The sequence below is a fragment of the Siphateles boraxobius genome, unplaced genomic scaffold, assembly GCF_051911475.1.
Source record: "Siphateles boraxobius isolate OS27281-9 unplaced genomic scaffold, OSU_SipBor_1 6, whole genome shotgun sequence".
Lineage (NCBI taxonomy): Eukaryota > Metazoa > Chordata > Actinopteri > Cypriniformes > Leuciscidae > Siphateles > Siphateles boraxobius.
This window is the reverse complement of record NW_027509186.1, coordinates 12,532,501-12,556,413: the sequence shown is the minus strand read 5'-3', so window position 1 is coordinate 12,556,413 and position 23,913 is coordinate 12,532,501. Positions and strand designations below refer to the sequence as shown.

Genomic DNA, 23,913 nt, shown 5'->3' with positions numbered 1-23,913 from the left:
CTGTGGGAACCTTTTCTGGTATCAAGCAAAGAAATGAATGGGCGATATGACCCAAAATCTTAATTGTACTTCACAGTAACAATATACATCATGGTTTCACAATTCTCAAAATCAGTTTTGATACCACAGCAAAAACTGAATTTCAAACTCTTTTGAGTTAAAAAAAAAAAACATATTGCAGGTAGTCCAATGCTTTTTAAATAGGGGTGTAACGATACCCTCATGTCACGATTCGATACATATTACTATACTGAACTCATGATACCATATTATTGCGATACTCAAAGACATGATAAAAGGTAAACAAAAAATGTACTGTTGATTAAAATGATATTACATTGTGGGTGACACCATAATAAAAAATATTCATGATTCTGAATCTGAAAATACAGAATTATTTTAGATGAATATGCTTGCACTCTGTCACTGACTAGATATATTTAATCTAGGCCACTTTTTACTGGTAATGTAAGACATTTGGCATTATCAGGATCCACAAATATCCCCCATTGCATTATTTTCAACATTATATATAGTAGTTTACTGACACTAAAATGTGAATTTTTGTCTCGCATTAGGATCCACTATACAGTACACTGTCACTATCCACGATACATATTGTTGCATTTTTGTATTGTGATAAATTGTAACATGATATTGTTGTATGAAGGTAAATTAGTAGCTAAACTCGAGAGCACTTAGATGTGAATTTGAGAACTTGTACAATAAATATTCGTACTTTTACGCGAACATTTACACTCGAACATTTACAGCTCCCGATGTGAAAACCTGTAAAATAATAATGTGAACTTGAACGCTGAGATTTGCACTTTTGTATTCTGAATTTGAAGCTGCAGACAAGCAGTCACAAATGTGTAAAATGCCATTCACAAGGATACAATGACAGACACAAACTTGTAACATATATTTGCACTAATTCTAACATTCACACTCTCAGTACAGCCTCAAGAAGGAACTTGCAACTTCTCAAATCTGTCACTGCAATTTCAAATTTCGCGCCTTGACTTTTGCTACTCTTTTCGCGATATATTAGATGCTAAACTGACTTGTGCACTTGCAACTCAGTGGCAGCGAGAGAGGAATGGGGGCGGGAGCGGGGGTGTTCAGAGGAGCCGTTTTATTGGTTGGCGCCTAGCCAATGAAATAGGAGTTCTGTTATTGAAATGAAATAGGACTTCTTTGACTGCTTGTCTGCTGCTTGTCAGAATACAGGTTTGTGACTATTGTCTGCGAGTGCAAATCTCAGCGTTCAAGTTCACATTTTTACACACAAGTTCTCAAATTCACATCTACGTGCTCTCGAGTTTAGCTACTAATTTACCTTCATATTGTTGCACCTCTAGTTTTAAGTATAGTAATTTTATATATATATTTTTATGCAAAGTTTATTTGTTTCTATAAGTTTATTAAAGTTAGAAAGTTTATCTAAAATTTAAAATTAGAATTCATTTAGATTAATTTGACACTATTTACCCAAATTAAAAATAAAAAAAGTTATGAACTATTAAACTAAATGCTGAAGATTTTTGTGGTGTATCATTCATCAGTGCTTCTTGTCCACTCCAACTAAATTGCCCACTAAAAGCTGCACGGATAAATTTGCTTACACCACAAATAGGCCCATCTATGTAAACGATTTAGAAAATGTTCCACCGATTCACACTTTATATCATCGCTATGATATGTAGTGTCATATCACCCAGCCCTAACATGCAGTAATGCTTTAAACACATTTGACAAGCTAGTCGAGAACAACTGATCAAGAATGATTGGCTAATGCTATTGTCCCACTTGTCTGTGCTCTTTTATTCTTTCATGGTAACTGAAGGCACATCTGAATAATGCACTGTTTTAACTTTAATCAGCAAGTAGAATTGATCATGGCATCATCACCTTATTGCTGATCCAATGCTGAGTTGTACTGCAGCTCACATGCATAAATTATGGGGTTTGGGGGGAGGGGGCGTGTGTGAACTAGTTGATGCGTGAAACCAGTGCCCTGATAAAGAGGTTGACTGGCAAAAAGTATTTTATGTATTTTGAAAATATAAAAATACTCATCTTAAATGTATATAAATACAAATTACATTCGATTTTTTTCCAAAGGCACGTATTTTAAATGCATGTATCTTCAATACTGCCCATCCCTGCCTGTGAGCAACATTGAAAACCAGACTGCAATTCCATCATATACCACAAGGTGTCAGTCTCTCACATCCTTATGGAAGCAGTTTCCTGTGTTTTCTGTACCTTCCTCCAACTGTCAGTACATTATCAATGTTCAGACTTCCGTAAAAGAAAACAACCGTCGAGATTGATTATTGTGTTTGAGTTCGTGAGCCATATCAATACAATACAACAACTTGGTTTGCATGAATGAACGCAGCCAGAAAAATGACATATTTCTACAGTGTAAATAAACTCTCCTCAGAATGTTTTGATTTCAGTTTGAATTTCATAACATATTTTTGGTAAAGCCCACACAGGTTGTAGATATTATTCATACTCTTACGATTACTCATACTAGGGCTAGTCATTTGAGAAAACTCCTTACCGTAAGTGCTAAACATCAGCGCGTCCCACACCGATTGTGCTACGACAATGAATGAAACCTCATATTTCCTATAGAAGAGGTAATTAGATGCACAATCAACCAGAACCATATCTAGAGATCAGAGAATGACTTATGGGTGGGCTTTTTTGACTTGGGCCAGTAAGCAACCACCCAGAACACCCTATCAACAACGCAGAACACCATGACAACCAGCAAAAACAATGTACTGTCATTTTGACTATTTTTGAGCTCAGGTTTCCAAACTTGTCAGCCGAACCCTTTCGACTTAAATATTTACTTGAAGAACCGCTGAGATTTAAAAACATATTCACATGTCCACAGTTATCCAATGCCAGTTAATGGTAATGAAAATGGCTCATATTGCTACTGCCAAGATGAGGTTCATTCTCGAGTGTTACACAGCACGTTTGAGCTTCAGCAAGAACAACTGAGGTTCATTCTCGTGTGTTAACGTTTGAGCTTCAGCAAGAACAACTGAGGTTCATTCTCGTGTGTTAACGTTTGAGCTTCAGCAAGAACAACTGAGGTTCATTCTCGTGTGTTAACGTTTGAGCTTCAGCAAGAACCAATGAGGTTCATTCTCGTGTGTTACAAATAGCAGTGTCGAAATTAATCGTTTCTACAATGCATCGCGATGCAGACGAGGACGATTCGGTATCGGTTCAGTAATAGACCGTAACCGATTATATGTGCTTTGTCGCAGTAGCATACAATGGCAGAGGGAGGCGAGACGCAAGTGCGAGTAATTAAAAATGCTCAAACTACTTTAAAAGCCTACATCTGGGCACATTTCGGATTTTATGAACAACCTGGTAAGCACGACCTGGAGAGGACACGCACTGTGTGCGCTCATGTCACGCACAAATAGAATATGCAGGAGGTGATACCACTAACTTGATAAACCACGTCAGCCGTTTTCACCCCGAGCTGTGGACGCCTGACAGTGTCTGACTGCTTTAGAGTAGCGGATGCGCTCCAACGTCACCCGAATCCACATCCAAAAACAAATCATCCACCCGCCCCAATCATTTTCTCTGATTTAAGTATCCACACCCGATGGTCAAATTACAATTATTCTGTGTTGTTACGAGTGATTATAAATGGATGATCGTCACCTTCAACAGCGGACTCGGCGACGGTTGATGCGCGCTCTAGGCTAACATTATACACTGATATATTAAACACTGCTTTCAAATGAACATTTCTTTAAAACAAAATTGATTTGACCGAATTTTATTTTCTTGATGGCATAAACAGGCTTTACTCCCTTGAAACTTAAACTGGAATGTCACTGTTTCAGTCACTGCGACTTCGCGCGAAACAGGCGAACGCGCGCGTGCGCACGCACGCACACACACGCACACACACATCACTTTTTAAGTAAAATTGAAAATTAAGGATGCAGGGCATCGCAATGCATCGAGATATCGAATTGAACTGAATCGATGACATGATAATCGTAATGAACCGAACCGTGAGACCAGTGTAGGTTCACACCCCTAGTTACGAAGCACGTTTGAGCTTCTGCAAGAACCAATGAGATTCATTCTTGTTTTACGCAGCACGTTTGAGCTTCTGAAAGAACCAACAACATTTGTTCTTACGTGTCAAGCAAGTACAGTTGGCTTCTATTTATGTTCGCTGATCAATGTTTATATGTGAATAAAAGCCTAAGTTCAATCTGTTCATCAAAGAAAAGCGATCGAATCCCTACAGAAAATTTGGACTAAACCGCTCAAATCATTTGGTTTAGTTTTATGATTTCTTTATGAAGAGACAAAGACAAGTGGTAGTTGCATGGACTGTCAATGGAGGGCCAGACATCTCTCCGTTTCGAAGATGAACAAAAGTCTTACTGGTTTGCAACGATGGTTGACTAACACTTAATATCCATAGGTAACTTATTCCGCTCCTATACTGTGTATTCGAACGACCTCTGCCCATACATGGTCTTGCAACGACACATATTAAGATGCATAAGACTTTGTCTACTATTGTAACAATGTTTTACATTGACCCTTGAGGAAAGTGCATTAAAAATAAACCAGGGCTCTATTGGTAATAATTATATGTACTATTTTTAGCTTCAGGTAAGCTACTCTTCTTTCAATTAGGAAACCAGACTAGCTTTTGAAAAGGGTTATCATCCACATTAGTAAAACAGTTCATTCCTCCCCTTAATCTAATCAATTTATTTAGAGATTTTTGCAACTTCCCCATCCTCATACTAGATAAATTACTGGCATACTAAAAATGGCACTGCACTAAGCCTGAATCAAGCAATTTTAAATGTTCTTTATCCAAAAAACTAGCATAGCTTGCTAGAAATTTAATCTTGGGATTTACCTTGCCTAAATCTTTCAAGGCCATGCGTGCACCACTTACATTATTGTCAAAAACACAACCTAGATCATTAACTGAAGTTCTATTTGATATTACACAGTCGCCGACTTGACTACCAACTCAGCAACTTCATGCTATTTGTCTTTAAAAAAAAGAGTATTGTTTTTTCCTCAGAATTAGATGTATAGTAATAGAAGTTTGTTTTCAGACAGCCAATCTCCTCACCTTCTTCTGTGTTCTTCTAGTCCCCTTATCTGAAACCAAAAGAGCAGAATCATCAGCATATGCAAATAAATTACAATCACAAACAGCTTGCATATGATTTATATATAAAAAACAAAAGAGGGCCAAGTACACGACCCTGAGGGACTCATTATTTGCAAGCTTCCCCTCAGAAAGGATCCTGCCAACTTCTACCCTCTGAACTCTCCCTGTTAGATAAGAAGCCAACCTGTACTTGAGAAACTCTTAAAGTCCCCCTGTGGTGAAAATCAAGATTTTAATGTTGTTTATACGTCTATGTGGTGTTTTAATTGTGCTTTAAGACAAACCATGTGCAAATTCATAAGTCAACACCATTGCTGAGTATTTTCTCCTCAAAATTTGGAACATGGTTTGTGTAACATTAGCAACTCACTATTAGCTGTTTGATAACAGGGTCAAGCAAGAGGCTAATCATATTAATTACGTTATGTGTCCGACATTGTAAAGAGCGATATCATTGTGCAGCGTTTACCGAGCGAATCTCTGAGCTGACATGAGTGAGTGGAGGCGGAGCTAATTACCATATTCATGGTTCTGGGTACAGTACATGAAGGGTGTAGAGTTGCATTTAAGCTATTTTAAGGCATGAAGGGTTTTTTTCACAAGAAAAAAAAACTTTAAATATGTAATTTTGGTGATCAAAGATGAGTTTTAAGGGATCAAATTATTGACTACAGGGGGACTTTACTAAAACACTTATCTAACAGAATTGAGTGGTTCACTGTCTCAAAAGCTTTTTGTAGGTTCGAAAGAACCATACCACACAAATGACTTCCGTCAATCTGTTTCCTTATGAAGTATACGTTTCTGTTGAATAAAACCTGATTGAAAATCATATATATATTCATACATCTGTTTATGCACAACCTTTTCTATTACTTTTTAATGCCACACTAAAAGAATGAAAATATTTCGATTAATTGTTTATTTTCATGGGAAACCTTTCTTTAGATAGTGTAAATACTGTAGTGTGACATGTCTGCAAAGCTGCTCAGTTGTAATGTTTTATCTTGTTTAATTTCTTCATTGCTACTTTCGGTGCTGCTAATCTGTGAAAACATCCCTGACATCCCTCAAAAGTGCCAAAATGTTCAGATACTCTCGCATTGTTTGCATTTCTATCTTTCCTAGAACTTATTATCTTTTTTATAGACCATACAGTTTCCCAAGGTGCGTTTAAACATGTGGACGGGCTTGACCGTTTCCTGGTCATTACGTGTTTTTTTTCTCTCACTTTCTTATGTTATTTTTTGGTCTCTCTCTTTTTGTCTGTCCCCTTCTTTTTTATCCCGAATCCCCCCTCCCTCCCCCTCGACCCGCAGTGGTTTTATCTATGGGAGTCCAAGGCCGAAGCAGAAAGAGCGAGAGGACGGACCCCCAGAGATCCTGGAATCCGTGCCAAACTTCTCCATCCCTCCTCTCCTCCCTTTTTCTCTGGCCGTTGCGGTCGCTACTGTTTAGTCTGCGCAGGGCTGTTCTCAGCCCGTAGATCAAAACATGGCCACGTTTCCTTACTGCGAACGGGGCCCTCCATTGTTTTTGTCTGGGTGTGTGACCCTGGGACTTTCTTACCTAAAGTATTTTTCTTTTGCTGATTTCGGTGGCTTTTCTGAAGGTCTCGCAGTGTCTGTTTTGTTTTGTGGCCCGGGCATTTAATCTTGTTTATACTACAGATGTACAAACAACACATTTTTAATATGTACCTCAAGAGACAAAACAAGCATTAAAATAAGGAAACCAGGAAAACCTGAATAGATTCATTTAAATTTAAAAAGTGTGGTTTCTAGACCTAGAATAGTCATGTAAACTAATATAATCTTAAAAAGGCAAGGGGATTTTTATAATGGATCGATGGAGTCCACTATGCTGGGGGTTCTTCTGAAGATTTTAGAGAAAGTTTTAAAAAATATTTCAAGAAAGGCGAGTTTTACATTTACCTATTCATTTTACTTTTTAATGACTGAAATTGGTAGAGCGTTCATGATTTTATTCTAATGACATCCCTAGTTATCAACAGTATGAAGTCAAAATAACTGTGCATATAACGTTGTAAAAAAAAATCTTGTATAGAATTGTAGAATATTTTATTTATTTTTTACTGGTGTTAATTTTTCCAAAATAATCTCTTTACAGCACTTCTCCTTGCCACTGTCACCTGTCTAAATGTTCTTAATATCTCTTTAAATCTCATGTGTAACAATTTTTTTACGCAAAACACTCAATTCTATTTGAATCTTATTTGAAATTGAAAGATTTCACATAAGATAAGATGTCTCTTCATTTTTATAATGAATCATAATGGTTCCTCGCTAGAGGGTCATCATTTATGGAAGTTCTCAGCAACAAAGCGTGACCATGTGTCTAATTACTAAGAAGCCATGGGGAAAAAAATCATAATAAAAATGTTGTTTGATGGCAAATGAAGAATGAGCACATTTCCAGACCCTTCACAACCGACTCTCCTGAGTGTTGTGGTTTTAACAGGCCGCTAAAAAGAATCAGCCACTGCTAAAGTATTGACTCTACATTAAAAGAAAATTGAATTATTAGCAATATTGTGGTTAAAAAATTCTAATTCTCACTCTGTTCTACTTCTCCCAGGTACACACTGGATGAGTTCGGAACGGCGCGGCGTTCTGCCGTGGTCCGAGGCTTTATTGACGCCCTGACACGCGGAGGCCCGGGCGGGACCCCGAGACCCATAGAGATGCACTCTCACGATCCGATGAGGTAGAGCCTGCGACAAGTGCACTCATTGCGATCATACCATTTGAAAGCTTGCAGAAACACAATGGATGACATTTTCTTGTCTGCGCTCTAAAAATAATTACTTCAAACCGGCTATAATTGGGGGTCATTTCGAGGGTCACACCATTGTTAGCCACTAAAAGCCTCTTCATCACTGATTAACGTCCTCACATGTAGAGCTGCCATGCTCCTTTATGTGCTGCGTATCCTGAAGCTGCAAATCCAATTCAGCGTCTAAGCACATTAACCCCATCCTGATTCTTTCAGGGAAGTGCTTCCTCTTTCATAGAATTACTTAGCGCAGGTTCAGAGAAAGGTCGGGCTGTTGAGATCTATGGATCGTCACACGTGTTTCAGGCCGGCACCCCATCGAGCTCTTGAACGCCCTCCTCCCCCCTCCCGTTAGGAACCCGAGGAGAGAACATGAGGTTCTTGGCAGAACGTCGATAAAAGTGGGAAGCGGTGGTTCTCAGAACAGCACTTCCCCCTGCTGTCCGGTGTTAAAGGATATGGAGCCGATGTAATGATAGCTGACTGTGTGGTGGCTTCAAATCTCAGGAAATCTATAACCCAACTACAAATCTTGAGAAAACACTTTAAGTAATAAATCATCTAGTCATCCAGTTCCTACCTGTGCAAGCTGGTTTCATTTGCCAAGGCGCTAAGGGTTAGAGATTTGAACAAACCCCTAAAGGAAGTTCACCCTCATTTCACTCTAAACCGAGGCTGATCACATAGAAAAACAATGGAAAAGCAGCACAGTGGAATGCAAAAACACTTTCTATGTAAACTTGCGATAGATGGATGTTAAAGTTAAAAGAAGTCACACTGATGTCTGAGCTGACATTATCATGTCACTCACTTTGCAAACACTTGCAAAAACACTCCTGGACTGTCCAGGCTAGTAGAATGAAGTTAAAATGATCCCTAAATTCAAGATATGGTGGCAAAATACACCCCTGTATGAATTTTTGACCTATATTTCTAAACAATGAAGTTAAGGAATATGAGTTGAGCAAGAATACTGTTTTTCCCCCGAATATGAGCACGATTGCAAATGTGATATTGATTTTATACAGCAGTTCAATGAACGAGATGTTGTGGCTATTTATTGAGTTCCAATTTTAGCTACAACATTGTCTGTTTTTATGTTTTAGCAAAAATAGTTTTTAAAGGACGCTACACACAGAACCATTGTGCGTTGTTTCACTCCTGAATAGATCAGCATTTTTGAACGAATCAATAATTCAATGTGAAAGACAGTCACTTGCTTCGTTCCTTAATGAATCAGCGTATAGGGTTATGGTAATATTGTGTTTCCATTGTTTTTTATCTCTGTTTGTGCTTATGCATGTCTGTTTGAACACACAATCATCCAAACAGGTATGTTGGGGACATGTTGGCCTGGCTTCACCAAGCCACAGCCTCAGAGAAGGAGCACCTGGAGGCCTTGCTCAAGCAAGTTACCGTGCAAGGTACATGTCGTTCCATTCACACAAATGCTGTGTCAGCACTGGAAGTGAGATTTACTCGTTTTTATACCATTTCTGTTGAAGATCAAGTGGGATAGGTTCACACTTTCTACAGCTTCTGAAGTTTTGCCTCAAGCTGCTCCTTTGTTACTGCGCTCATCAGAAAAATGTTGCTGCTGAAAAGCTCTATCGTCAATACACTGTAAAAAAAAAAATAATAATAATAATTTTGAATTAAAACAGATGATTGGAGTTTTACAAGAAAATCTTATTTCAGTATTTCTACTTTACAATTTCACTTTTAATTAAATGTTACTTGCCTTTTCTTTGTAATAATTTGTTTCAATAGACAAATCCAGTAATTCAAATGGGAATCTTGCTATCGGGAATTTTGCTTGAGGATGTACAAATTCGCCGCACTGAGCAACAGAAAATGGGCTTTCACATCGTTTTCATAGTTCCTATAACTATTGATGGAAGAATCTGCTTTTTGTGGTGGTCGCACCATAGGAACTGGGAATGACTTTAGTTATAGGAGCACCTTTTGGAGGAACTAAATTACCTCTTACTTTAGAGTAGGGTCTAACCCAGCACACTAGGAAGTACCAGTGACATAAGTGTACGTTGACTGGACGAATACATGCCATATGAAACACCAACACCCGCCATTTTTAAAAAGCAGTGTAAACACACAGTTTACATATGCTGCATTCCAGACGAGGATGGATGTGGGAATATCTCAAATTAAATGTCCCACTTCAGACCTCTGGGAGTTCCAGGCTGATTGATAAAGGATGTCACATTCAAATATTGTGTTTTTGTGTCAATTATGTCAATAACAGAATAAAAACAACTTAAAATCACTTTGAAAACAGCTGATGGAAAGCAAAAACTAAGATATTTTTACATAAAATTAGAGGGATAGTTCGACCCAAAAAACGAAATTTTTGTCATCATTTACTCGCCTTCAATTTCTTCAAAACCTGTATGAGCTACTTTCTCATGTCGAAGATGAATGTTGATAACCAGAGAGTTGACGGTAGCCATTGATTTCCGTAGTATTTCTTGTTTCCTACTATGGAAATCAATGGCTACCGTCCACTGTCTGGTTATCAACTATCTTTGTTTGTGTTTAACAGAAGAAAGAAATTCTAAAGAAATTTGGTGTTTATCGATGTACCTCGAGTTCACAGGTCGAATGTCTGACCTTGATCGGCATTCCAGACGTTATTTCCGAGAATGAGGTGGTAAAAATCCAAATTCAAAGTTGTCTGGAACGCAGCATTACTGAGTCCTCAAACATGGAAAACCGCTATAGACATAAACATACAGAAAGCTAATGTTAATGGCATTTATCTGTCACCTTTGCCTGTGGCCTTGTGTTCTTTTCTCTGTGTCGATGCTTGTTGTCATAGGAGATTTTGTCCTTCCTTTTTGCTCTTTCAATCACATAATCTCTACTGTACTGTCTACATTCCATCTCCGTTTTCACGAAACCCATGAAACAACAAAAAAAACACAGCTCCGATCACACCATCCTCCAGCTGTGGAACGCTGCGCTTTAATGACATCACTGTCGGCCGGCTTACGTCACTTCTTCAGAGTTCTTACTGGCGGTGTAAATGCAACCAGGAAAATGACCTTAGGTGAAATGTAGTCCTCGGGGGACGTCCTGGTGGCTATTTCAAAAGCCCCTAACACTACTTTTGAAAGTGACTTCTGTTGACAATTGGCCTATTTTTGCCCTTGAAATTTCACAGAACTTTTTGGTAATATGACTTCACTTTGGCCACGTACACACTGTAAAGTTTCAGGAGACAACCGCATTTAAATACGGGATCCCCTGCATGTGGGTACGGAACAAAACTCAAAATTGCGATGATTGATACCGTGGTAACCATAGCAATGTTCTTGTGTCTCGCATGTTTGGTATCCACAATTTTTGACAAAATTGATATTACAGTGACAAAAGACTAGTAGGATGATGTGGGTCGCAATATTTAGGTATTGTTTTCCATATAAAGCAATTTGATTTATCCTGGTTTTTATGGGCTTGTTCTTGTTTGCAGTTTTTTTTTCTAGGAAGATCTGGCAACACAAATGAGTCAAGACTCGTAACTCTTTCCCTTGTGGTTTTATTGCACCACACACACACACACACACACACACACACACACACACACACACACACACACACACACACACACACACACACACACACACACACACACACACACACACACACACACACACACACACACACACACAAGAGAGACACATCCCTGATGCGTGTTTATATACGTCATTAACATCTAGTTGTTCAGTTCGGTTCTGTACACAATGTGTAGAATTTTTGTAAATGCGGTTGTCACAACCTGCAATTGTCTGGAGTTATTTCGGTTGTCAGTCCCGTAAATTACTGAACCATGTGTGTACAGAACAGGATTAAGTTCTAAAAGGTTGAACTGACAACCGAATTTAACTACAGTGTGAACATTAAGCCATTAAGACTTCAAACATTTTAGAGCTTTTCCTCGCTCTGTGAAAGTTGTCGAGTTGTAGATCAATTGTTGTGCCGTTGTCCATGCAGGGGTTGAAGAAAACCTGCAGGAAGTAGTTGGCCACATCACTGAAGGAGTGTGCAGACCACTCAAGGTGAGGTGAAAACTGTCATTAGAACTAATAATTAGGATTAGTTTTTAGTAGTTGAGCTGTGGTGCTTAAATGGACAACTGAGGTTCAAGTCCAGCTTGCAACATTTCTTAATCCCATAAACCCCTCAACTTGCCAGCATTTCTATATTTATGATTTTTTTTAATTAACTTAAGGATTTTCTTGTAGTATCATATTCGAGTGATTCATATTTTATCAAACCTATACTGACTTGCGCAACACACAACGCCAGAATTGTTGATCTGTTTGTTTTTTTATTTCCTCCAACAGGTGCGAATCGAGCAGGTGATCATTGCAGAGCCAGGTGCAGTTCTCCTGTATAAACTCTCCAACCTGCTCAAGTTCTACCATCACACCATCAGGTACACACACACACACACACACACACACACACACACACACACACACACACACACACACACACACACACACACACACACACACACATCCTCTGTGAATGGCTTTATTGTCTTTACTTCAGACTATGGTTCATGAAAGGACAAATCCTCCTTATTTTACTGAAGAGCTTGACATAGATCTAAAACATGAATCCAATTTTTGGCATAGCCTTTTATATTGCAGTTTTTCTGAATGCGTGTGCCTCTCTCTCAGTTGCATCATTGGTACCAGCGTTTCCTCTCTTTTGATGATCATCGATGAGATGCACATGCTCAGTAAGAAGATGTTCTTCAACAGTCTCAGTCTCCATGCCAGTCGCCTCATGGATAAAGTAAGTACTTCTCCGGGGTTTTTTTTTTCTTGTCAATAGGGTTGGGTACTGAACTTGGTACTTTCAATGGCACCGACCGAATTACGATAGTACCGATTCACATTAAATCAGTCGGTGCCGAATGTCGATACCTGAGAGTGTATCTGGGCATGAGAGTAAGACTACTTAAATACGAATCCTCCATGTTCTGCTTGTCTCTGTGTGAATGAGTGGTACGGACCGCGGTTTAATTTACCACACACACACACACACACACTGAAGCACGCGTGATGCTCGCGGTGTTTTTCAGCCTCTACAGTCTCACCATACGAGAACATGAATGCACATGAATTCATTTCCAGAGCCGCTCTGAGAGTCACTGAAGTTCATCAGCATTTTACAGTTTCATTTAAGAAAAACTATCGTTATATCATTAACACATGGAAACTCAAAGGTCTTCACCACAACCCGTCAAAATAAAAGTTTGGTATAACTTGATAATACATTGCTGTTGTAGCCTACAGTATAATTTAGATAGTAATAATACTAACACTATAATAATGATACATTATCAAAAAATATATTTTTTAAGGAATAATCACACTTTTTCTTCTATGTTGTAACTTTAACATTATAAAGCTCAGTTTAATTTCATATAAAATATCAATTAAATTAATGTTTTATGTATTTCACAACAACAAAAATTCACAACAAAACATTTCATAGATCTTTATTTATTTTTTATTAAAATTGTTGTTTTTATTAATATTCAAGCATTAGAGACAATGGCAGACAGCGACCAAGGCAGCTCTGGCATAATGTCAATCAATAACACTTCTACAAATGACTTACAGTTTCTTTACAGTTATTGAGGTAAACATGCCTAAAGTATTGGAAAAAGGTACCGTTGGGTACCGGCACCGAGTTTCAGGTACCGGGACCATTAAAATGTGAACGGTACCCAAGCCTACTTGTCAATTAGAATGTGAAATGTTAACCCTTTCCCCGTTTAAAAAAAAATTTGCCAGCCAGCGTCAGCATTTTTTTTTAATCATTTTCACAATAGGGATGGGACGATTACCGGTTTCGCTATAAACCACGATAAAATGTACTGACGGTTAGTAATATCGTTTAAAATTCAATTATCATTAAAACCGTGTTTGATTATCGCAATTTTAATAACTCACTAAAAATCCTGTCCAGCCAGCAACAGTCTGACGCAGGCGCGCAATGTTGGGGTTTTTCTTTTTATTCGAGAAGGAATGGCAGAAGGCGGTGACTGTGTTTGGGAGATTTTTCAGCCTTTTAAGAGGACCAAATCTGAGGTGTGGTAATATTTTGGCATTTACAAAAATCCTGAGGGAAACTTAATCGAGGATGGTCACTCTGTCTGCAGAACATGCTCAAAAAAAGTCGCAGTGATATGGGTAAACACTTCAAATCTGCCGAGTCGTCCTGTGTGACCATCAAACACTGTTGTATAGCAAACGCAAGGCAAGTTAACTTTGATCTCAATACTAAAACTACGTCTGGGAAATAATTGGGCACAAAATTTTGTTTTGAGTTGAAATATTTTATCTCACTCACTTGAAATAAACTTGAAGCTTCCGCAAAGAAAAGTTTGCACCAAAAAGTGGCTTTGAGCCAAAGACGAACGAACAAGTTGAAACAAGACTATTAAGAGTGACATTTAAGAGATAATAATGTATATTCATTGTACTCTTATTACACCGATTTTTTTTACCACATAATTACGGGTACATATTGAATAGAGATGAATGTCTCTATTCTTACCTGTTAAATCCATTTTGTACAGCGTACAAAACTCGTCCAGACAAGATGATCACAACAATATTATCAAATTCTGTAAACAATAAATCAACTCATTTTCAATACAATCAAAAACGCAGACGCAAGATGACAAGTTGTATTTGAATGAAATGAGAGCGCCCGTCCGTTGTGATATATACGTGTATGTGCACTGAGTTATAATGCGTTGCTAATGACGACGGTCATTATAAGGAAATGCCACATAATAGAATCTTGCTTTAAAAAGTGCATAGAGCTGCTCGTTTTATTTGTTGTTTGTTGATTCTCAAATATAAAACTTGTTGAAATGTTTTCAGTGTGAGCATCAGTTCTTTTTTAATACTTTCATCTTGTTTCAACAAAACCGTGATAATATTGATAATCACGATAATTTCCATCACTATAATCGTGATATGAAATTTTCATACCGTCCCATCCCTATTTCACAAAACTTCTTAAACCAGAATATTGCATTCTGCATATCAAAATATACCCTTTGCTTTATTTCAAACGTTTTATTCTAGCTTCATGCATTCTCATAAAAAAAGCAAAATTTTAAACAAAAAGCTGAGAAAATCGTGTTTTTGTCAAAGACTAAGTCTGGATCAGATTCAGAACGATGATCAAAACATAGATGGAGTAGATCGAGTCCATCAATACCCCCAAAGCTTCACAGTCCTGTACCTCGTCCTGGGTCGACATTTCTTTCTGCGCTCTAACACAACATGCTATCCATCGATAGTGATTGACACAAAAAATGTGCGCATCAGTTGGATGGTGTTTTTGCCAGGCTGAAAAACAGCATTCTCGCACCAAGGATTTTAAATTAGCCCCAAAATATCCTTGAACACGAACAGGCTACTTTGAAAAAAGAAAAAAAAACCACTTCATTGATAAGTGGATCAATAGCAAGAGCAAGATGGCCTCCCCTCCACACTTCTGAGAGAATTATGGCCTTAGCAGCCCGCTAATCTAATCACCTCAGGCTCAGGACGTTACGCATCGCTCCCTGACGTCGCTCAGTGCCAGGAACACCAGCCCGAGCTAATAAGCTATATTAGAGGCAGCAGAGCCCCAGGTAGTGTTCGCGTAGCAGGGTGTTTATTAGTCCGCCTTCAGAGGTGTCCGTCTCGCTGTCAGACATGCCTGGCTTGAGCTTGAGGGTATTGGACACGCGGTAAATACTGCTATTAAAAGTCTTAAGTCTAATCAGAGTCTAAAACTCTGAATGTTTTGTCTGTGGGTCAATGACATGATGCTCATCTGTGTGTCTGAACCTATGATTTATTTAAGAAGATATTAAAAATGCACTTCATACACAGTGGTTTTAATGTCCATCTCATGATGGACATGTTTTTCTTTTTTTCTTTAAAATTCATTGTGATATTTTTGTGGGCTTAAAGTCAAAATGTGGTGTGAGGGATATATTATTACTTGATGGGTGCACCATGCGTCATTTTTAAAGTCATTAAATTAAAACTTGTGTTGAAAAAAGTATAAAACGCATGAAACCTGCAATATATTACTTGCATTTTTAACAAGACTTTTAAATGTTTCCTCAGGTAGAGCTTCCTCCTCCTGATCTGGGTCCCACTGCCTCCCTCACTCAGACTCTGTCGCTCCTCAGAGAGGTTTTGGCCTCCCATGATTCATCAGTTCTGCCTCTTGATGCGCGACAGGCTGACTTTGCACAGGTGACTTTAAATTTTTTCGTTTTGTGGAGGAATCCAGTGTGTTTCCACCTTTTAGTGACTGCAATGTGGTTGTCAGAAATAAATACTCCCCGGTTTGTTTTTTGTGTTTTGTTAACTTGTATTTATGTATTATACAACATTTATCAAGTGGTTTTGTAGAAGTGAAACTTTTTGTAAAGCTTATATCTTTTTTATTATTGTTTCATTCAAGAAATTAATCGGTTGTCTTATTATATTTGTGTTTATGCATTTCAGTAATTTTATACACTGTTTTCCAAATATGCATGGAGTGCTGTACTTATGTTTAGTGTTGAGGGTACCGCATTACAAGTAACGCGAGTTACGTAATCAGATTACTTTGTTATTAGATTACTTGACGTTATCAGATTACTTTATGTAATTAGATTACTTGATGATATCAGATTACTTTATATAATTAGATTACTTGACGTTATCAGATTACTTTGTGTAATTAGATTACTTGACGTTATCAGATTACTTTATGTAATTAGATTATTTGACGTTATCAGATTACTTTATGTAATTAGATTACTTGACGTTATCAGATTACTTTGCGTTATCAGATTACTTTACATTGTCAGATTACTTTGCGTTTTCAGATTACTTTAAATTGTCAGATTACTTTACGTAGTAAATTACTTTACGTTATCGGATTACTTTACGTAGTGAATTACTTTGTTATCAGATTACTTTACGCAATCGGATTACTTTTTTTCACACTTTTTTTTAATGTATTTAATCTCACTGTATTTAAACCAATGCCTTAGCTGTTGACCTTCCATGATCCAATTCAACCATACTAATTAGCAAAAACAACATTAAACATTAGTTTACATTTCCTTCAGCCTGAGTCTTATTTAGTTCACTTTTGGTGTGAAAGGCCCTTTACATTTGCCAAAATAGAACTTTTGTTTATTTATTAAACTTTTTCATTACAAAAAAGTAATGCAAAAGTAGCATAATGCATTACTTTCCATAAAAAGTAACTAAGTAACGCAATATTGTTACACATTACTTTTAACAGTAACTTTCCCCAACACTGGTTATGTCAAACAGAGGTTTGTTTTCTCTTTTTACGCTGGTTCTCAGGTGTTGTCCTGCATCCTTGACCCGTTGCTGCAGCTCTGCACGGTATCAGCCAGTAACCTGGGCACAGCGGATATGGCCACCTACATGGTCAACTCCCTCTACATGATGAAGACCACACTGGCGCTCTTCGAGTTCACCGATAAACGCTTGGAAATGCTAGAATTTCAGGTGTTACACAATTTATTTCAAAATTTGAAATTATAAGACAATTTAAAATGATAAATGGGTCAAACTGAGTTCTAAATGAAAAAGATTATTAAGTTATTATTATTGGTCACTTCCTGTAGATTGAGGCTCACTTGGACACTCTGATCAACGAGCAGGCGACGTTCGTGCTGACCAGAGCCGCACTGAGTCACATCTACAGCTGTGTCCAGCAGCACACCGTAGAGCAGGTGAGAACTCGTGTGAAAACCCCTCAGGATTTGAGTAAGGAACCGCTCTTCCGCTCGCATCACATCTCGAACCGTGCAAAAATCCCCAAAACTCTCCCCCTCTCCGTTTTGCTCAGTCGCCTGCTCTGCAACTGCAGAAGTTTCCCAGCGTTACAGGAATTACATGAATTATACACAGCTTCACAAGACCCAGAAATAAAGCTTTTAAGGAAATTATCCTCACAGAGCAGCTCATTGACGATTATTATCAGTTATTTAGTGCTTTTAATGCAGCCTGAACATTTTGAGTGTTTCTTGCTTCTCATCAAGGGTAAATGAGTGTATGAAAAGGAAAGTTTCAGTTCTAAAATCCGATGGAATATTCAAAGCCGATTAACATGATAAACAGAATGTGTTTCTTAAAGTTTTCTGAAACACACACCACACTGGATATTACCTGCCATTCATATTCTCTTAAATATAATGCTTTAATAGTCGGAGACACACATCTTCTGAAAAACTCCCGAGAACTACCTATGATGACTTGACAGCTGAGTGCTGGCATTTCTGTGACGTCCAATGTGACATTTGCATAGACCGTAATATTTGGATCCATGATTGGTTGACTGCAAAATTAAAATATTATACAGAATGTTAAAATAACGTTATTAACCGGTTAAAGGTAATAAGTGTTTCTGTTCAGAACAACTAAAATTGTATTTTTTTTCTGATTAGGTTCCTGTTATAATTTATATAGTTATAATTTTTTGTTTTTTTCGTTCCTTGAACCGTTTCAGAGCCCTGATATTCTGGCAGTTATTTATTTTAACAGTTGAATGTTAAATTAGATCCGAAAAATCTACAGAGGAGTCTGGAAAAGTATGGAATTTTGAAATGAAAAATGGTTTTCCCTTGTTTTCTTTTAACTGTCTTTTGCAAAACATTATTTGTGGCCATGTTTCCCCTTTTATATCACCTCCAACACACACACACACACACACACACACACACACACACACACACACACACACACACACACACACACTAATAGCACACATTACTTCCTTATTATCTTCTTTTCGTTTTACATTTGAAATCTCTATTGTCCATTCCATCCCTTTAGACCTTATTACCATGGTTACCCTATGGTTAGAGGCTCATTAATAAAATCACAGAGCGTGGATGTTCAGGCAAATTCATCACATGGCAGGAAATGGCCTGAGATTGAAAAAGAACACAAAAATAAAGCTTATGCTGTAAACACGATTACCTGTACACATCGGTGTACGCATTTGCAGATTAGATTTACCTTTTTACCTTTGATTTACCTTTGTTTTGTTGTTGTTCATTAATGATGTGGCTTGGCACAGCTGAAAGCACTCAGCATCTCTTCTTACATCGTGTACTATATAAGGTGTATTGCAGACATTTAAGATCGCTGAAGATCTTATAACAACAACCCGTAATAGGGCTCTTCTCTTTTTCAACCATTCTTCAAAGTTTCTTCTTTTGTGCATCACAGAAGTATGCCGTATGAGTCGGTTCAGGAACTGAGAGCCGGTTATTTTTTGGAACTCATTCCAGATGTTTTTATTTTTCTTTGTTGCAAATTAAAAATACGACAGTGTAGTCCAATTCTCAAACCAGTGGTCTCAATTCTCAAACTCAACTTTTTATGAGGAGTTGTTGTTGTTGTTTGTTTATCTATTTATTTGTTATGCAACCAGTGTTGTCTGATTCCTGAACTATTGACATCTATGAGCAAGTTATTTTAAATGAATCAAAGCTTGACCAGTGTAGTCCAAATTATTTAGTATAGTATTTTTAATTAATACAAAATAAATAAATAAATAAATACAGTGCGACCAGGGTACTCTGGTTCTTCTGCTAATGAAATGGCATGAATGATCAAGTTCTTTTTTTAATGAAAGAAAATATACAGCATGACTGATCTAGTCTGATTTTTAAATGAATGACTTTTGATTTATTTTAGTGAATCAAACACTTACAGCGCAACCAGTGTAGAAAAATTACTGAATTAATGATTCTTCTGCCAATGAACTGGCATGAATGATCCAGTTCTTTTTAATGAATCAAAAACATACAACGTGACCGGTGTAGTCCGATTCTCAATAAATTACTCTTATGACTCATTTGTTTTTGTGAATCAGAAACATATAGTATAACCAGTGTTGCCAGATTACCAAATGAATGATTCTTCTGCCAGTTAACTTACACAAATGATCCAGTTCTTTTTAGTGAATCAAAAACACAACATTACCGGTGTAGTTCGATTCTCAAAAAATTACTCTTATGAAACTTTCAGAAACATACAATGACCAGTGTAGTCTGATTCCTGAACAAATGATTCTTCCGCCAATGAACTGGCACGAATGATCCAGTTCTTTTTAATGAATCACTTGAAACAGCTACTGACTCACTAAATCAATTTATTCATCATGACTTATAAAGCGGGAATTGTTGCCCTTTCATGTCGTTCCTACGACTTTTGATGTTTACTCTCGTTTATGGGTGTTTGAGCGGAGTAATTGTCAGGTGAAAAAGTTTCCAGTGAACTTGGCGACTCTTTCGGACATGTAGCGGCACTTTAAGCAAGGTGTTATATTACAGAAGACAGACGAGAAAGCATTGAAAATAAGCACGGCTGTGTGTGTGTGTGGGTCTTGGCAGAGCAGTGCAGTCTGGGCATTTCCACGCCTGTCCTCATCACACACCCCCGTAAAAGGCTGGCGTGTGACTAAGCGTCTCTGGGCACCTGCTGTCCACAGCACAGGACACAACTGTCTCGCCTACTGCTTCAATGTCTTCTCTGTCCACTCAACGCTGGTAATTACGGCCCGTCTCGGCTTTATACGGTTCCTGCTGCCCACAACAGACGTGATTCACCAACCAGGCCCAAAAGCCAACTTGGTGTCTCATGTCCATGGCATCATTTTAAAAACATTACTAACCTACAAATTGTATATGCTAGAAAAAGACCACTAGACTGTATTAAGATCCTGTTGATGTTAGACACTCATAATGAATCTTTGTACACTGTTCATGGTGCGAAGAACCTAGAACTTCAGAATTGTCCGTTTTATAATATAAGCCAGGAGAGGTTGTGCATTCATATGTCTAAAACCTCCTTAATTGTGGTAAAAAGCACAACTCTGAGCTTTCTGTGGGTGAACGCGGCAAATTCGCGTGGAATCTTGAACCCGTTGCGAAACCTGCATGGGTAAATGTTTCAACCTTATGCAAAATTCCCAATTGTGTGGAGTCCTCTTGAAGTGACTGGTGTCTTAACTGCGTTGTTTGTAGCGACTAATTATAATTCATATAATATTTAGTCGACGTGCATGTACAACTTTCTGTAAATTGGCTATTTTACAACGACTTTAAACAGGTCTCATCCAATCACATTTTAGAGTCTACTGCTATCATAGGGGCTGTTCGCACGACACCAAACGTATGTGTTTTGGCCGTTCGTTTGGGTTTGAGATTTAAAAACGGGTATCAAAGTGCAAGTTTTTGAGAATGATCTCCGTGTAACCAACAAAAACATGAATCTCTGAAGACGATGACATCATGCTCATGCATATTACGTGTTCAGATGGTGTTTCATCGCCATCTAATGGCCTGGCAGCAGAATACAGGGGTTTTTATTCGTTTTCGCGGATCCGTGTGAATGGGGATCGTTTTGACAGTGGTGTCGTCTGTACGTGGAAAACTCAAAGGAAAAAATTCTCCGTTTTAAGCTTATCGTTGGCATGTAAACGTACCCATAATCTCTACAAGCGTGTGTATATAAAGGATTCTGGGTTCACATCTGCTGTATTCTGAAGTGTGTCAGAACTCAATTCATAATGCAACACCTAGGGACGTGCCGTTGCTTTTCAATTGCATTGTGCCATAGATGTTCTTTTCTAGCCATATTTTTGTGGCTTTTCACTCCTATTCATTTTTGTAAAAATCCATCTATTCAACAGTGTCATAAAGCAGATATGAATTAGGTGGAAATGTGAAATCTCTCACTTCATGTGTTTTCAAGCTGTCCTGTTGCACCTATTCCTTCTGTTTGTTTGTGTGTTTCAGTTCACACAGCTGAAGGGTTGTGTATCCTTCTCTCATGTTTTGCTGTGTTGTCCCTCTTAGGGTCCCTTGGCCAACCTCCCTGGCATGGACAGCACATCCTTAAAAACAGCAATGGTGAGGCCTGCTTCTTTTTTTTTCTTTATTATAGTGCCCCTATTATTCTATTTAAAGTTTTCTAATTTTGTTTTGGAGATCTCCTACAATAGGTTTAAATGCATCCGAGGTCAAAAACACTTTGCCTATTTTCAACCCACTTTGTAGTGTTACAATGTCGGAAATATGTATAAATGAACAATGTTTACTCGTTTTCCATGTTACCTGGACTGAGAAGTTCACGTTTATTTGTCAGCAAAACTCCACCTGATGACACAAAACACGGTCTAGGCTTTCGTGGAAACTACAGATTATACTTCCACAGTTTTCTTTCCCCGTCCAGATTTTACAGATCACATTTTTATGTAAACTAGTAATTTTTTTCACGCTATGAAAATAGAGTATTTGTCAGCAAATTTAAAAGCACTAGTTAAGTGATGGTCACATTCACTCTTAGCTTTAATACGACACCTATTTTGTGTTTGTTATCTCACAGGGTTAAGTAGCCTGATAATTTAGCCCTCCCCCCACTTCGGATTTAAGAGTTTATGGTTCACAATTAATCGGATAATTGATTGTTAATTTAAACAACGATCGATTATGGGAATTTATGTAAATTGACATCCCTAGACTTAAACGGTTCAGTGAAGGATTCAGTCTCTCTAAACCCCTCCTTTCTGAGAGCTTACTCATTACATTTACATGTATTCATTTAGCAGACGCTTTTATCCAAAGCAATTTTGGATACTCTTCTCTGATTGGTCAAATGACCCAGTCTGTTGTGATTGGTCGACGATACAGCCTGATTAAGAAACCAAGTGCCCTTTACCATATCTGAGTTTCATATCTGATCTTCCTCAGACAGTGATACGAATGGTAAAGATGGCGTTGATTTTACCGTATCAATACGGGCTTGAGTCCTCATCCTTTTGATGTGATAAAGTGGATTTGCTTTTACAGCGCAGAAAATAGTGTCCTCAACATGTCTACAACGCAAACTAAACTCTTTCAGTGTCTGAGGGTCAAAGTAGACGTTGTTCACAGGCAGCCAATGAAGAAGCCCATTATGGACAAATGTTACAAACCTATGGAGGTTCGAGTAAGAAGTAAGACTGAAATTACTATGACTCGTTTTAGGCAGTTAAGAATCAATTCTTTTTCAGCATCATTTTTAAATAAAATTTTTGCAGACCTTTTACATTCACAAACAGCTATATTACACACTACATGAGGTCGTATTTGACATGACCTCCATGTTTGCAGACGTACTTTGTGATTTGAATCCAGTCTGAATTGAAAACCGCCTGTTTTTCTCACACAACCTGCAGAACAAATTACAAAGTGTTTTTTTTTTAGACCCCTTTGACACTTATTTTAGGTGAAAACACATTTCACATACATTTTTAGATGAAATCACAGACATCCTTTGTTAATAATTGTAAATCAACAACTCAAATCCAGTCTGAATAGTGCTACCTAATGGTTTTAAAGGTGTGGGCACATTTGCAAAATTCAGCCACATTTAAAGCTAGGGTAGGTCATGTTTTTCTTTCCATTCCTGATATGTCTAACAGTGTGTTATTTGTTTTACACACAGGTCCAGTTTGACCGTTATTTGGCCTCTCCTGATACACTTGTGATGCCGCAGCTCAACTTCCTTCTCAGTGCTGCTATCAAGTACGAGTCGGTTTGCATTTATCACTCACGTTTCGTCTATAATACAGCCATTTGCAAATAACATTTCAAAACATTACAATTGTTGTAATAATTTCTAGCTCAAGTTTACCTATTCTTATTACTCAACCACATCTGACCTAAACAAATAAGGTTTCGGCCCATAAAATGTATGGGGCCGTGAAGGCATTAGTGACGCGGTCATGAGCATGACAGTTTTCTGGTGCGTTTGTCATGTTTCTTGGTGCTTTTAGCA

At 37.9% G+C, this 23,913-nt stretch overlaps 1 protein-coding gene across 2 annotated transcripts in view; it reads left to right on the top strand.

Annotated features, from left to right (window-relative positions):
- The window catches only part of cog6 (component of oligomeric golgi complex 6), a 55,247-nt gene that overhangs the window by 24,610 nt on the left and 6,724 nt on the right, over positions 1 to 23,913 (top strand). For both annotated transcript variants that reach the window (XM_077207702.1, XM_077207703.1), the window contains exons 9-18: positions 7,805 to 7,933; positions 9,335 to 9,426; positions 12,014 to 12,078; positions 12,367 to 12,458; positions 12,709 to 12,826; positions 16,177 to 16,308; positions 17,419 to 17,586; positions 17,706 to 17,813; positions 21,951 to 22,004; positions 23,581 to 23,660. In XM_077207702.1, coding sequence (XP_077063817.1) covers positions 7,805 to 7,933; positions 9,335 to 9,426; positions 12,014 to 12,078; positions 12,367 to 12,458; positions 12,709 to 12,826; positions 16,177 to 16,308; positions 17,419 to 17,586; positions 17,706 to 17,813; positions 21,951 to 22,004; positions 23,581 to 23,660 — 1,038 coding nt within the window. The remainder of the gene's footprint in view (positions 1 to 7,804; positions 7,934 to 9,334; positions 9,427 to 12,013; positions 12,079 to 12,366; positions 12,459 to 12,708; positions 12,827 to 16,176; positions 16,309 to 17,418; positions 17,587 to 17,705; positions 17,814 to 21,950; positions 22,005 to 23,580; positions 23,661 to 23,913) is intronic.